The 14,717-nt window shown below is 41.2% G+C and overlaps 1 protein-coding gene across 2 annotated transcripts in view; it reads right to left on the minus strand.

Moving 5' to 3' along the window:
- Nucleotides 1-14,717, minus strand: part of EPHB3 (EPH receptor B3) — an 86,348-nt gene that overhangs the window by 13,590 nt on the left and 58,041 nt on the right. Inside the window, exons 5-12 of one of the 2 annotated variants that reach the window (XM_082249035.1) lie at nucleotides 12,080-12,409; nucleotides 11,822-11,946; nucleotides 10,355-10,517; nucleotides 8,220-8,325; nucleotides 8,004-8,056; nucleotides 2,999-3,121; nucleotides 2,557-2,804; nucleotides 658-873 (exon numbers count right to left, since the gene is read on the minus strand). In XM_082249035.1, coding sequence (XP_082105161.1) covers nucleotides 658-873; nucleotides 2,557-2,804; nucleotides 2,999-3,121; nucleotides 8,004-8,056; nucleotides 8,220-8,325; nucleotides 10,355-10,517; nucleotides 11,822-11,946; nucleotides 12,080-12,409 — 1,364 coding nt within the window. Of the gene's footprint in view, nucleotides 1-657; nucleotides 874-2,556; nucleotides 2,805-2,998; nucleotides 3,122-8,003; nucleotides 8,060-8,219; nucleotides 8,326-10,354; nucleotides 10,518-11,821; nucleotides 11,947-12,079; nucleotides 12,410-14,717 lie in introns of both variants that reach the window. The other variant, XM_082249034.1, reaches the window with a different exon arrangement.

Below are 14,717 nucleotides of genomic sequence, written 5' to 3' on the forward strand. Positions count from 1 at the left end.
GGATATTTTTTTAATTACCTAACTCTGCTTTAAACATCTCCATGACTTTATCCCTGACCTTTCTGATGTGTTCCTTAACCTTCATGATGCTGTTCGTTCACTAAGGTTCTCTAAAAAACCTATTAAGGCTTCACAGAACAGCTGTATTATTACTGAGGTTAAATTACAAACAGGTGAACTTATTTACTAATTAGGTGACTTCTGAAAGCAATCAGTTTGACTGGATTGTAGTTAGGGGTATCAGAGTAAAGGGGGCTGAATACAAATGCACACCACATTTTCAGATATTTGTAAAAACATTTGAAAATCCTTTATCAGTTTCCTTCCACTTCACAATTATGCGCCACTTTGTGTTGGCCTATCACATAAAATCCCAATAAAATACATTTACATTTTTTGGTTGTAACATGACAAAATGTGGAAAATCTTAAGGGGTAGGAATACTTTTTCAAGCCACTGTAGCAACAAGGCAGTGAGGATTAGCCTGGTAAACATGAACAATATAACTACAGTTTCAAATGACTAGAAATGTAAATGCACAATCTTCAAATGCAATATTTAATTTTTACCAGACTAAAAATAATTTCATCTGAAGAAAATATATATAAAAAAAAAAAAAAAAAAAAAGATACATTCTAAATACCAATGGTGTCTTACCAGAGAGCTGGTATATGTGGGGTCAGATCGGCTATTCTCCAAGAACCTGGACAGGCCAAAGTCAGACACTTTACAGACGAGATTGCTGTTCACCAGGATATTACGGGCAGCAAGATCACGGTGAACATAGTTCATCTCAGATAGATACTTCATTCCTGATGCAATGCCACGCAGTATGCCCACCAGCTGGATAACTGTAAACTGCCCGTCATTCATCTGATGAAAGAGAAAGATTTACAAGGCTTAAACACTCCTGAGTAAACCAACTTACATTGAAGATTGATAAAGCACAATGCATAAACCTTTAGCAAGATTTCTGACTTCAAAGATTCTTTAGCGTTCATAAGGAACAAAAAACAAAGAACCAATATGCAGAGACAATAGAGGTTACAGATTCATAAAGCAGACACAGGAGAAACATGTGTAACAAATCTAAAAGTAAGGTTCATCAAAGGAAAAGTTATTGAAGTCACTACGTGAAAGTCTGAATTGGAGGGGGAAAAAAAAAAAAAAAACACATGCAAGGTTTCCAACAAATACATATTTCGTAAGAACTGCACTCTAAAGTGACCAGCACAATGGGCTATAAAGGACTGTTTCAAACAAGTCAGTCTCCCTGTCAGAATACAATGTCTCAGCAGAAGATATCCCAGCATCAACGTCGCTTGTGTTGATGTGGAAATCTGTCAGTTTTTTTTTTTTTTTCTCAATTTGCTGGTTAAAAAGGAAAAAAAAAAAAAACCTGAGTGTGTACCCAGCTTAAGAACTAAAGCCAGGAAAACCAATAAATATAATTTTTTTTTAAATGAGTGAGCAATGGCATCCCTTATATTGGGTCTAGATTTACTAGGCTTCAGCTTACTTTAAAAAGGAGTTGTTTGCCCAAAACAGGTACTTTATGTGGAGTCTAGAAAGTTTAGGCTACATCTGAGTTTGTATTTACCTTGGAGACTACCACTCACAGTTGTCCCCGTATCCTCTAAAAAAAAAAATAGATGTTCCCACTCTTCCTGAGGAATTCTCCATAAATAAAATTATATATATATATATATATATATATTATATATATATATATATATATATATATATATATACACACACACACATATATACATACCTACACACACACACACACACACACACACACACACACACATAATATATATATATATATATATATATATATATATATATATATATAAAATCTCAATGGCAAGTTGACCCTATAGCAAGTGCTCTCACGCTTAGTACACCTGGTAACTCACAGCTCACACCTCAACATCACAATAAATTATTAGGATATTTAGCTTTCCAGCACCTAACGAAAACTGAACCATCAAGTTTTGAAGGGACTGACCCTTCAAGGAAAAGCATTTGCTAAATAAAGTTTATATTATTGATTTTTTAAGCCTGGCTCCAAAACACACAATAGTGTGGATTGCAATAACCAACACTGCGATAGTATGTTTTTAGTTCACAAATCAGATTTTTTTCTGATGACTAAGCTGCACATAAAACAACTATTTACTATTGTGAAAACTTCAAGTCTACAGGTTAAACCTCCACTCACCTAATAAAAAAACACAAGAGCGGAGTTTAATGTATAGAGTCAAACTCTGAACACTGTTTAACTAGAAGATTCCAGAATGACTGGGCAGACTTAGACCTGTGTGCTTGGTTAAAAAAAAAATACATGTTCTATCCTACTTAAAAGAAAATTGTGCTAAAGGAAACTAACGTGTTTTGTTCAAACGTACTCCTTAAAAAAACTCAGATCCTTCAAATGTCATAAAGCTGCCTTCACAAACTACACAACAATCTATGTTCAACCCCACACAACTTCTTGATTCCTACCTACCTATCTGCATTTTACACAAACTACCTTTAACCTGAACTTACCCTTAGGAAGGAGTCAAGGGCTCCATTCTCCATAAACTCTGTTAAGATCATCACCGGACGACTCCTGGTCACAACTCCCTCTAGCCGTATAATGTTTGGATGATCAAACTGCCCCATAATGCTCGCTTCCCCCAGAAAGTCACGTCTTTGCTGTTCGGTATAGCCTGCTTTCAGAGTCTTGATTGCCACCAGCTGCTCCCTACGTCCTGCCTGTTTAAGTCGTCCACGGCAAACCTCCCCAAACTCACCTAGAGGAGAAGAGATAAGAAATCAATCTGCCCATTCTTTTCTGCTTGGTTAACAGATCACGTTCCATTTAATATATTCACGATAACCTTATGTCTGCACTATGCACTTCTCAATCCCCTACTGTATCATTAAGTGAAAGACGAGAAGCATCTGACTTTAATGGAAAGACAGTCAAAGTGTTTATGAGACAAACCTGCACCAATCACTTCTTCAATCTTCACACACGAAATGTCAATTTCTTTAGCAAAATCTCGCACAGCTTCATTAGGATCCTCATAAGTGAATGGATCAATGTACAGCTTCATGCCAGGAACCACTGTGAGAACAAGAAGCATCACGTACTTTACTGAACAGTGCCAATGAAGCCTAAAAATTCTTAATAGCCATACTGGGACACCATTTTAAAAGTGGTTATTAACTGCACGATGGACACTAACGTGTGAGATGGCCTGATCTCCATTATCCAAACAATTAAAATTTTACCCACTTAATAGGTTTATAATTTTCATTTTTATTGTAGAACACTCTATGATTGGGAAGCGTTTATCACCTGAAACCATTAGTATACCCTACGGTTATAAAGCTGCACACAAAAAGGTTTTGTTTCAAGGCAAACCGCAATTAAAAGCAGTAACCCATATTAGCCAATAAGAACTTATCTCTCACTTTCCTGATCACTTAAAACCGACGATGACTAAACTATGATGCTCTATGCACTACTAAAGTGAACCATATACATTAAAGATAAGACTACGGCTTCCATTTTCCAGAGGTTTTTTTTTTTTTTTTTTAAAGTAAAGTCTGTAGGAACCCCCCCCCCCCCCCCCCAAGAAAAAAAAAAAAAAAAACACAACAGCTAAAACCTCTGGAAAGTAGGACATGGAAACCATAGCCTTTTGAGAAATCAAATGCAGAGAGACTTAAATTGACTGAAGTGAAGAACATTTTTGCAGACAATTTTAAAGCTTTGAATGCAAGGCCAGAAAAACACTAAACTGGATTGGAAAAGTTACAAATAACTGAACATTTATACTAAAAATGTGGTAATGAAGATGAACTTTGCCTATCAATATGGAACAAAATTTGCAAGCATTGCATATGTAGTATGGCTACTTATTGGAATAGGAAATAATGTTACAATAACTGAGTATTAAAATTAGTAAAGCAGTAATGCTAATTTCCAATAAAAGAAACCATTTAGTTTGACCTTTTCCAGCTGCTCTTTTTCTCTGATAATTTATGGAAATGTTTTCATTATATATGTAAGTGCAAGTTAAAATGAGGGAAGGAGCAGAGACCAGAACACACAGGATTGACTCTTTCAGGAAGTAGTCAGATTCCACTAAAGTTACATGGGTCACACCATAGGAAAACATTTTTTTCTTAGAAAGTGGGAAAACATGCAAGTGCGTTTTTTCCTGTACCGATGCAAGGTTTTTAATTAAAAGGCGAGGTCTTATGACAGCGTCTCCAAGTATCTTCTATAACTCTAAGGGTCCATGTACACGGGACGTTGTAAATGGCTGTTTAGGAGCAGTTGGGCTTTTTTTCAGAAGCCCCTGAACCCACCTACATGTTATCTTATCTGTCCATGTTGTACACAGGGTAGTTTACAGTCATTTGCAGGCAGTTGAGTTCAGGGACGTTTTTTGGAAAGCAATTATTTGCGTTCGAACGTGTGTTTCCTGGCGTTTCAAACGTTCGCATTTTCCATTTTAAAGGGGGAATAATTTTTTTGACCTCTAGGAACGGTTCTAAAACGCAAACGCCTGCTAAACGCGGGTGCAAAACGCGACCCAACGGACGTTTCCAACGTCCTAAAAATTCCAGCATTCAAAAGGGACTTTTAACAACGTCCCGTGTACATGGAGCCTTAGAAATCACAGACCTAAAATCAATGGTCATCTACAGTCTATAAGTATATTAGGACATAAAGAATACACTGTTGGACCCATGGAATCAACAGCAAGTAACACCATACTTAATCTATTACTACTGCTATATGTGTATGTACACTAATGTAGTATGCATAGGTTCATAAGTCCATTAATATCACTACTTAAATGTGATAGAAATATCCTAAAATCAATGTAGAGTGTGGTGTAAATCAATAGTGTAATCAACTATGAGGCTTATAAATGGGGAAGCATAAACTATGAAAAGCCACAAAAATGGCAACTGTTTGGCAGTCGGTTACTAAAAATAGCATTTGGAGAACAAAACTCTGAACTATACATACACCCTCACCAAGCACTTCAATAAAACATCTTTTATGACCAGGAGATGAGGCACATGATTTGTAGCCATTAATCAAGACAAGAGAGTTGGCATAATTTACACCCCCTCAAACAGGAGGCCACGCACAACACAAAAGGTGTGTCACTAAAAGCAAGGGGAGCCATCCAGCATTTTAATGGGAAGGGGGGGAGTAATGGTATTTATGAGCCGCACTTTGTAAGAGACCATGCCATTTCAAATAGGCAAATTACTGGTGGAACAGTGGGGGTAACTATGGACTAAAGTGTGCTGCAGAAAGCTATTGTCATTCAAAACCACTTATCAGTGTAATGAGGACAGGGCTGTCACTTGTAACTAATAAACACAAAACGCAACAAACAGTTGAAGGACCACCAAAAAGTCATTTACAACAACTGAAAGCTACATCCCCAGACTTAAAATTTCAGGAACCTTGGGCAAATCTTTTCAACTGGATACATTCCTGCTGCATCAAAACAAAAAAGGTGTGCATAGGCATAGGCTCATTCACACAAGTAGTTTCCTGTGAAAAGCAATCCAGCAATGCTTGTCAGAGGGCATTTGACAGGGAGTGGGGAGGCGTTCCCCGCTGTTTTTTTTTTTTTTTTTCTAGGGGTCAGAACAGACTGCTATTGAAGGGGCCCAGTAGTAATAATACGGCTCAACTGCATGTTTTTACCACTCCAAACCACAAGTGTAAACTTCGCTTCAAAAGTTTTTTTTCTTTACCAAGCAGCTACAGCCCAAGTATACAAGACTGCCACTTGCCAACTGCTGAGAAGGACCCCTTTGGTGCAAAAGCACTGGTCTCTCTGCAGAGGTCCATCAAGTCTTAGACAGTTGCAGAACAGTGAAAATATAGGTAATTCTAGTTCCCATTAGGCATGGTCAGATATAGGACACCAGAGCTAAGGTAGAGTATTGCATTACAAAATCTATTTAGGTTAGCCAACAAAAAGGTATTGCCAGTCAGCCGGCTCTAGACCAGGCCAGAGCGCGCGGACAGCCGGCTCCAGGCCAGAGCGCGCGGACAGCCGGCTCCAGGCCAGAGCGCCCAGACAGCCGGCTCCAGGCCAGAGCGCCCAGACAGCCGGCTCCAGACCAGAGCGCCCAGACAGCCGGCTCCAGACCAGAGCGCCCAGACAGCCGGCTCCAGACCAGAGCGCCCAGACAGCCGGCTCCAGACCAGAGCGCCCAGACAGCCGGCTCCAGACCAGAGCGCCCAGACAGCCGGCTCCAGACCAGAGCGCCCAGACAGCCGGCTCCAGACCAGAGCGCCCAGACAGCCGGCTCCAGACCAGAGCGCCCAGACAGCCGGCTCCAGACCAGAGCGCCCAGACAGCCGGCTCCAGACCAGAGCGCCCAGACAGCCGGCTCCAGACCAGAGCGCCCAGACAGCCGGCTCCAGACCAGAGCGCCCAGACAGCCGGCTCCAGACCAGAGCGCCCAGACAGCCGGCTCCAGACCAGAGCGCCCAGACAGCCGGCTCCAGACCAGAGCGCCCAGACAGCCGGCTCCAGACCAGAGCGCCCAGACAGCCGGCTCCAGACCAGAGCGCCCAGACAGCCGGCTCCAGACCAGAGCGCCCAGACAGCCGGCTCCAGACCAGAGCGCCCAGACAGCCGGCTCCAGACCAGAGCCCCCAGACAGCCGGCTCCAGACCAGAGCCCCCAGACAGCCGGCTCCAGACCAGAGCGCCCAGACAGCCGGCTCCAGACCAGAGCGCCCAGACAGCCGGCTCCAGACCAGAGCGCCCAGACAGCCGGCTCCAGACCAGAGCGCCCAGACAGCCGGCTCCAGACCAGAGCGCCCAGACAGCCGGCTCCAGACCAGAGCGCCCAGACAGCCGGCTCCAGACCAGAGCGCCCAGACAGCCGGCTCCAGACCAGAGCGCCCAGACAGCCGGCTCCAGACCAGAGCGCCCAGACAGCCGGCTCCAGACCAGAGCGCCCAGACAGCCGGCTCCAGACCAGAGCGCCCAGACAGCCGGCTCCAGACCAGAGCGCCCAGACAGCCGGCTCCAGACCAGAGCGCCCAGACAGCCGGCTCCAGACCAGAGCGCCCAGACAGCCGGCTCCAGACCAGAGCGCCCAGACAGCCGGCTCCAGACCAGAGCGCCCAGACAGCCGGCTCCAGACCAGAGCGCCCAGACAGCCGGCTCCAGACCAGAGCGCCCAGACAGCCGGCTCCAGACCAGAGTGAGCATTTGGTCAGCACTGGAACAGAGCAAGCATTCAGCCAGGACAGAACCAGCTACAATATACCAGAACAAGCATCAGCAAATACTTATGAGGTCAAGCGTTCAGCCAGCGAAGTCTTCGTACACCTCCCCCCAAATCCTTTTCTAAGTCAGCAATACATCAAGTAGTGTAAGGACAAAGATGCCAAACCTGAAGGCTGCATCAACAGTCATCAATGTATTGCTTACATTTCTATCCTGACAGCTTCCCTTTGAAAAGATAGAGCAGTCTGGTGTTTGTAGATGGGTCATATTTTTCCTTTGCTATTTTTTTTTAATAACTGACAAAAATACAGTCACTAATTGATGATAAAGAAATTCGTAATAAGGGAAAAGCTAAAAACTGCAAGAGAATCCAAGGGCAGACTAATTTCTTAGCTCTGAGAAATACAAATAAAAGAAATGGTGTTTACAAGTGCCAATTAGTTTTGAACACCACGGGACATTAATTACAAATTGCTAAGCAAATGCAGAGTGAGAAGAAGCATAATGTGCAGCCACCCAGAACAAGTAGAGCAAGGCAGCTTTAACTATCAGAAAAAGGTCACTGTATTATAGAACCATAAGAGCATCAAACAGAAGAATAAACAGGGAGATAAAAAATGAGCCAACAAAAGGAGAACATGCCTGAAACATAAAAAGCAGAGCAAGAGGTATAGCTATAGGACATCAATTCATTATTCTTTCACTAAACTACACTCACTGTATTGTTGCAGTTTTTCTGTATATTCAGATTCTGGGTCATTCCTATGCTTCCTGCTGTAGAAAGAAGAAGAAGAAGAAAAAAAAAAAGGTTCAATCCAATCCAACTTCAACAATACAGATTACAAATATCAAATCCCCCACATGGACCTTCTTTTACTTTTACAAACAATCCTATTCATCCCCACCAACTATTGTGCCCCAGCACGCCACTCACCTGAAACATACAATTACAATAACGACAACTGCAATTATAAAAATCAGCCCAGCGGTCACAGAGCCAACAACCATCGGGACCTTCTCCTGAAGACTGCTCCGATCCCCTGTGCGGGAAATAGGGAAGGAAAAAAGGAGGAAGGGAGTGAGGGATCAGTGGGCACAGGAAAAACAAGGACATGAGGAGTCATACGGGTAGAGGGTATGGATCCTGCAGGCAAAAGGGACACAGGCAGTGTGGACTGATAAGAGAGGAGACAGCAATTAGCAGATGAATGGGGAAGGTGAGACATTGGAGCAAATATATCAGAACTAGAGCCAAGGAAAGCCATAAAACTCAAGCAAATGCAGAATAGATTCCAACTATTTTCTAATATTTTCCTCACAAAAGAGAAAAGGTTTGTGCTTCATTGATTGCCAATGCAAAACCACCACTTTCCTTTGCTCCAGGTTATAATTGTACTCCAAGAAGGGCTAAAGAAACAGATCTGCTGTGTGAGGACTAGGAACATGGAAGAGAAAAATCAGAAGGCAAGTACAAGTTGCAACTGAGCAGGTGAATAAAAGAAATAACTACATACAAGAACAGAGCAGTGTAAGACAAAAGCTTTGAAGCGTGTTTAATTAATACATGGACTTAAGGGAGCGAGTTTGTTGAAGTGGTTAAGGCGATGGGACTGCTAATTAATACATGGACTTAACACCCATAGGTAAAATTTAACCAGCGGGACAGGCACACATCTAAGGTAGGAATAGTGAACAATAAGGGCGATTCCTAAATAACTGAAGCAAAAAAAATATAAAAATGTTATTGCCTAAATTAACCACCCGCCAACTGCCCTATAGCAATTTAACTGCTACAGGGCGGCCGAGCTGCGCAGGATCATATAGTTATATGTGATCCTGCATTTCCGGGTACAGTATCTGGCGGCCAAAGGCTTGCTTCCACTGTGATTCTACACAGCTGGAGCTGATCAGCGGGTCCCCATGGACTCGATGTCTGCCGGCTGATCATTCAGGACACAGGCAGCTCGCCATCCTGCCTATGTAAACAAGGCAGATCACTATTCTATTAGTAAGAAAGGCACTAATCCTGTGTTCCTGCAAAGCAAGGACACAAATCAATGTCTTCCCCTAGTACAAGCACCTTCCCCACTACAGAAAAACACCAGCTAGGTACACAGTTAACCCCTCGATCGCCCCTAATGTTAACCCCTTCCCAGTCAGTGGCTGTATATTTTTAGCACTGGCCACTGAATTATTGTCACTGGTCCCCAAAAAAAGTGTCAGAACGTCCGTCGCATTATCACAGTCCGGCTATAAGTCGCTGATTGCCGACATTACCAGTAAAAAATAAAAACATTCCATAAATATATCCCATAGTTTGTAGACGCTATAACTTTTGCGCAAACCAATCAATATACGCTTATTTTTTTTTTTTGTACAAAAATATGTCGCAGAATACAAACTGGCCTGAATTGATGAAGAAATTAGATTTTTTACATTTTTTATGGGATGTTTTATAGCAGAAAGTAAAAAATATTGTTTTTTTTCAATATTATTTAAATTAATATTAAAATTTTCAAAATTGTTGGTTCTTTGGTTTATAGTGCAATAAAAAAAAAAAAAAAAAAAAAAAAAAAAGGAGGTGATCAAATACCAATAAAAGAAAGCTCTATTTGTGGGGGGGGGGGGGGGGAAAAAAAAAAAAAAAAAAAAAAAAAAAATCGGACAAACATTTTATTTGGGTACAGTGCAATTGTCAGTTAAAGTAATGCAGTGCCGAATGTCACAAAAATGACCTGGTCAGGAAGGGGGGGGGGGCTTAAATCTTCCGGAGCTGAAGTGATTAACTAATCTTGTTTTCCCTGCTTAAGCCTGCACTAGGAGAATCAAACATGGACTCAAGTTATTAGGGGTAACACCTTCACTTCTAGAGCATTCAGTTTTCATAAATTAAACATGGTGGTTTCAGTTAGGAAGAAAAACCATAAAAACACCACAAGCAGTGAGGTACCAGTACAAATGGTAGTAAAAAGAAGCAGCCCTCTTTTAGCGATTTTAGGAAGGTTAATTTGGATTTGGAAAGAAGTTAGTAAATCAATCATCTGTTTAAAGCCAAGGAAGATCACGCACCATCTTCTGGTAAAGTGTCAAATTCCCGCGGCTCGCTGTATGCCCCATATCCAGCCACTGTACGAGCTCGAACTTGAACCACATATATGGTGTCTGGAAACAAGCCCTCCATACGAACACTTGTACGCTGGCTGGTCACGGTGTTTCCTGCACCACTATGACCCTGCACAAACCAAAGAGTAGGGATTACAAGTTGTAACAGAAAAAGACAAGCACAACATAGAATTTTGTTCCATCCTAATAACAGTAGAATAATACAGATATAAAGGGGCAATACAACAAGGATGCGTTTGCAAAGAGTGACATATAATTAAATGAAAACATTTCATTTCACAATCCCACACTTAAACAACAATGGTATTATTAACAAAACCTGTGTGCTGTGTAATTGAACTTAAATATAGAAATGAAAATCATGAGAACTTTAAGATTGTAAAGCCACTTAAAGAGGTTGTAAACATCAGTGATGAAACATGAACAAAGCATATCCCTCTATATAGTGTGTACTGGTCTCAATTAGGAGTACTAAGTATTATTTTTTTTCTGCTGCTTCGTTCCTCTGCGGTCAGCTTCTGACAAATTTTCCTGACACCAGGAGAAAAATGGTGACAGGAGAGGGAGCTTCAGCCGATCGTCAGCCTCAGCTCTGTTCCTGAGTATTGTGTGTGTGTGTATATATATATATATTATATTATACATACATACACACATATACAACAAAACAAAAATTCTCCTGCACTCGGGTGGTGTGTAATGAAGGATAAATACTTTTATATATGGTCTTGGTATGCACCGCTGAAGGTCTTGCTGCCCCTTCTGGACCAAGGGTATCCAAAGTATACTAAAAGACAACAAAAGAAGGGCGCCCTGACCTTGTGCATTACCACTAAAAAAGGTTCATTAAGATCCAAAGACAACACCTATTACACTCACAAAGGAGTGATGATAAAACACAATGGAACCAGACATCTCCAAAGTATCCAGGGAACCCCTGTACTGGACGGCGTAATGGTGTTAGCAACTGTATGGCTGGGCTGACGTGTTTCGAGGGAGAGCCAAAACGTGCTACTGATGTTTGTGTTGTCTTTGGATCCTTATAAACCTTTTTTAGTAGCAATGCACAAGTTCGGTGTGCCCTTCTTTTGTTGTTGTCTTCCTGAGTATTGTGTGAAGGAAAGTGTGTCCCTTCCCTCCAATCAGCTCTCCACCTTCTCCTCCCTGACCTCTGCAGAGTGTAACTTCAGCTCTCCGTCCCCCTTTTTTTTTTTCTGAACTCTCAGACAAGCTTTATAATTCAGCACTTTGAATGGATGTAGAGGAGAGGGCTGCAGATAGACCGGTACAACTTACATAGGAGGATTGGTTTTATTTCTATGTATCATCTTCAGGTCAATTCACTGAGTATATGTAAGGATTTACAACCTTTTTCATTAATGTGATGGGTTACCAGCATACTGAAATACTTACTTTGGCATAATATTTTATCTCATAATCCAAAATGATTCCGTTGGGGCTCTCAGGTGGAGCCCAGGACAAAGTGAGTGAACCCGCTGAACGACCATTAGATTGTACAATAGGCACAGCTGAAGGGGCTGAAGAAAAATAAAGAAAATTCAATAACCTTGTATTACTGTAGATCCATCGTTCCCCTGCCAAAAGCCTTTTCAAATTAAATACTACCAACACCTTATTTTCACTTTTGCTTATTTTACCGCTCTAACTCACCTGCCTGATTGGTCGTTATATTTACAGTGTAGTAACTCGGAGGTTGGGGGCTCCTGTTAGACACCCCATTTACAGCCTGGATTTCAAAGCTGTACTTGGTATGTGCCTGAAGATGGCTGACTGAGACAAGCCTCTGGATGACCCCAAGCTGACGAGGCCAAAACTGCACATTATCATCACAGCGGCTGCACACCCGATCCGAGCACTTTTTACAGATGACATTATACGAAATATCTTCACGGCCACCTAAAACAGCAGGTTCTCCCCATTCAAGGACAACAGATGTCTCGTTCACATTGGAAATCACATGTCGTGGGGCAGAAGGAACAGCTGGAAGAAAAAAAAGGCCGTGTCAAAATCACTGTGGTTACAGCACTAGTTTGCCGCTTTCAATTATATACTTGCGATTACGTTTTTCCTAACATTTGCTGTACATTTAACTCCTATGCCCTGAGCCCTCAAGCTTTTCTGCTATTCTTGTCCATAGGAGAGTGAACAAACACCATCTACGTTATACACATGCAGCAGCACAAAACATTATTCAACCAGAAATATACCACTTATTGTGCCATTTGTTAAGACTGGCTTACAGACATTTGGGCAATCACAAAGAATTGGGGAGTCCATCAGTCCAGTTTAAGAGCCAGCTGTCCTTTTTAGTCAACAACAGCAGAGGCTCCAAAACATTAGGCCCCCCTGCTGCCATTTATTAGGTGCATTGGCTATCCAGTTTCTGAGGTTTGACCAGCCTTAAATTTAAGAATTATTAAAATATACTAAAATAACACTCATATGTAAACCAATAAAGAGATCACATGAAAGCATGTGGCTTAAAAAGCATGCTAACACAGCCAAAAATTACAATATTTTGAATGGAAATGTCAAAACTCGTAATTGCAGGGAGACCTAAAAAGCCTTGTGATTTTTAGGTTTGATTTCTAATCATGCTGTATAATTTATAAAATTTCAGGTTTGAATACATCTATGGAAGGTCTAGGTCAGGCCAAATAACCAAATCGCTGCATAATAAGCTTAAGTAAAATCCCTTTGCCCATTGTGGGGTTTAGGAGAACTGTGCCTGGATACAAAAGCAGTCTGTTTGAGAAGTCAATATTAATATGTATAAAATCACAGCTTTTCTTCTTCCTTTGAGTCAGGGAAAATGATTGCCCTTCAAAATAATAGAGCAAGTAAAAATCAATATTCATGGCACACAGACTCATTTTAAAGAGATAGTTAATTACATCTTTTCTCACTTTCAAACTAGTCTTATCTTGCAGGAAACATTACAAGAAAGAAGAAAATTAGACATGTTTCATCTGAGGTTTGAGGGAGCATTATGGACAGACATCATATTTAACTTAAATGCTTTAAAGTGTATGGGAAATGCCAACAATACATTTCTCTTAATTGCGCTCTTTTGGTCCGTTAAATATATCTTTGAAAGGTGTATAAAAATATACCGCGCTAACAATAGTGACCTGCAGCCAGCAAAAAACTAAGGACAATTCGTAACAACCAATAATAAAAGTAATGCAGCGCTGGTATTGAGTGTAAAAATAAGTAAATATGTGAAAAAGGTAACCAGACATTCAAATCAATATGTGCAAAAACTTGATATATTATTAAACTGCATTCAGTAATATGGTTTATGGTATAATGCACTTTAATATATATTCATATCAATTAATATATATTCATATCAATTCTTTTGCACAATTTTTGCACGATTTGCACATATTGACTTGAATGTCCGGTTACCTTTTTCACATATTTATTTATTCAGATCTTTGAAAGGGTTTTTAAATTTATCGGTTCAAGAAGTGCAAAAATAAAAAAGCTGTCTATCCTGCCAAAAATCTTGTAGGCTGATTTATGCAGCACTTTACATCGATTGCACATTTATATCAGTCCCTGCCCTCAAGGAGCTTGCAATCAAACATTTACCCAACATGCATATATACACATACCATACAATTTAGAAAGCACATGGAGAATATACAAGGCAGGTAGAGTCTTGGTTACAAATTAAACTATGGTTGCACCGATGCCAATACTAAGCATTTGCACAAATACTTGGACTCGTGCAAATACTCAAATATTTAAAATGAATAACTTTGTGGTGCAATTTGAGCCCATACAAAAAGAATGGGATCCAAATCGCACTGCAAAGAATTGCATGTGATTTGAACAGCAATGCGGTGCGATTTCTGTGTGAATTGCATGTGGTTTCCCGCACTGAAAGAGGAGAGGAGGGGGAGAGAGAAGCCAGGCAACAAGCCGCCAATAATGTAGCAATGTTTATTCAATGAAAGGGTTAAAATGAAACAGTTTTGCACTCACAGACATCGTTAGTGACAGGCATATAACAAGTTGTGTGTGGAGCCCCCAGTCCAAAGTTTAGTCCCCATTAGAACCGCTGGAGAAAGTGCTGTGAAGCCAAAACAGGAATCCAGGCAAGCCACGGGGAGATGCCACAGGAGACACAATCTGTCAAAGGAGCATTCAGGAAGCTGTGGCCAGTCAGAAGGCGGATGAAGGAGGCGTGGCTTGGCCCCTGAAACGCATTTTGATTGACCACAGCATCCTGGACATCTGAATGCTCCTTTGACAGAGTCTCCCAGTGACTTGCCTGGAT

This window comes from Pelophylax lessonae (assembly GCF_965119305.1).
Source record: "Pelophylax lessonae genome assembly, chromosome: 3".
Lineage (NCBI taxonomy): Eukaryota > Metazoa > Chordata > Amphibia > Anura > Ranidae > Pelophylax > Pelophylax lessonae.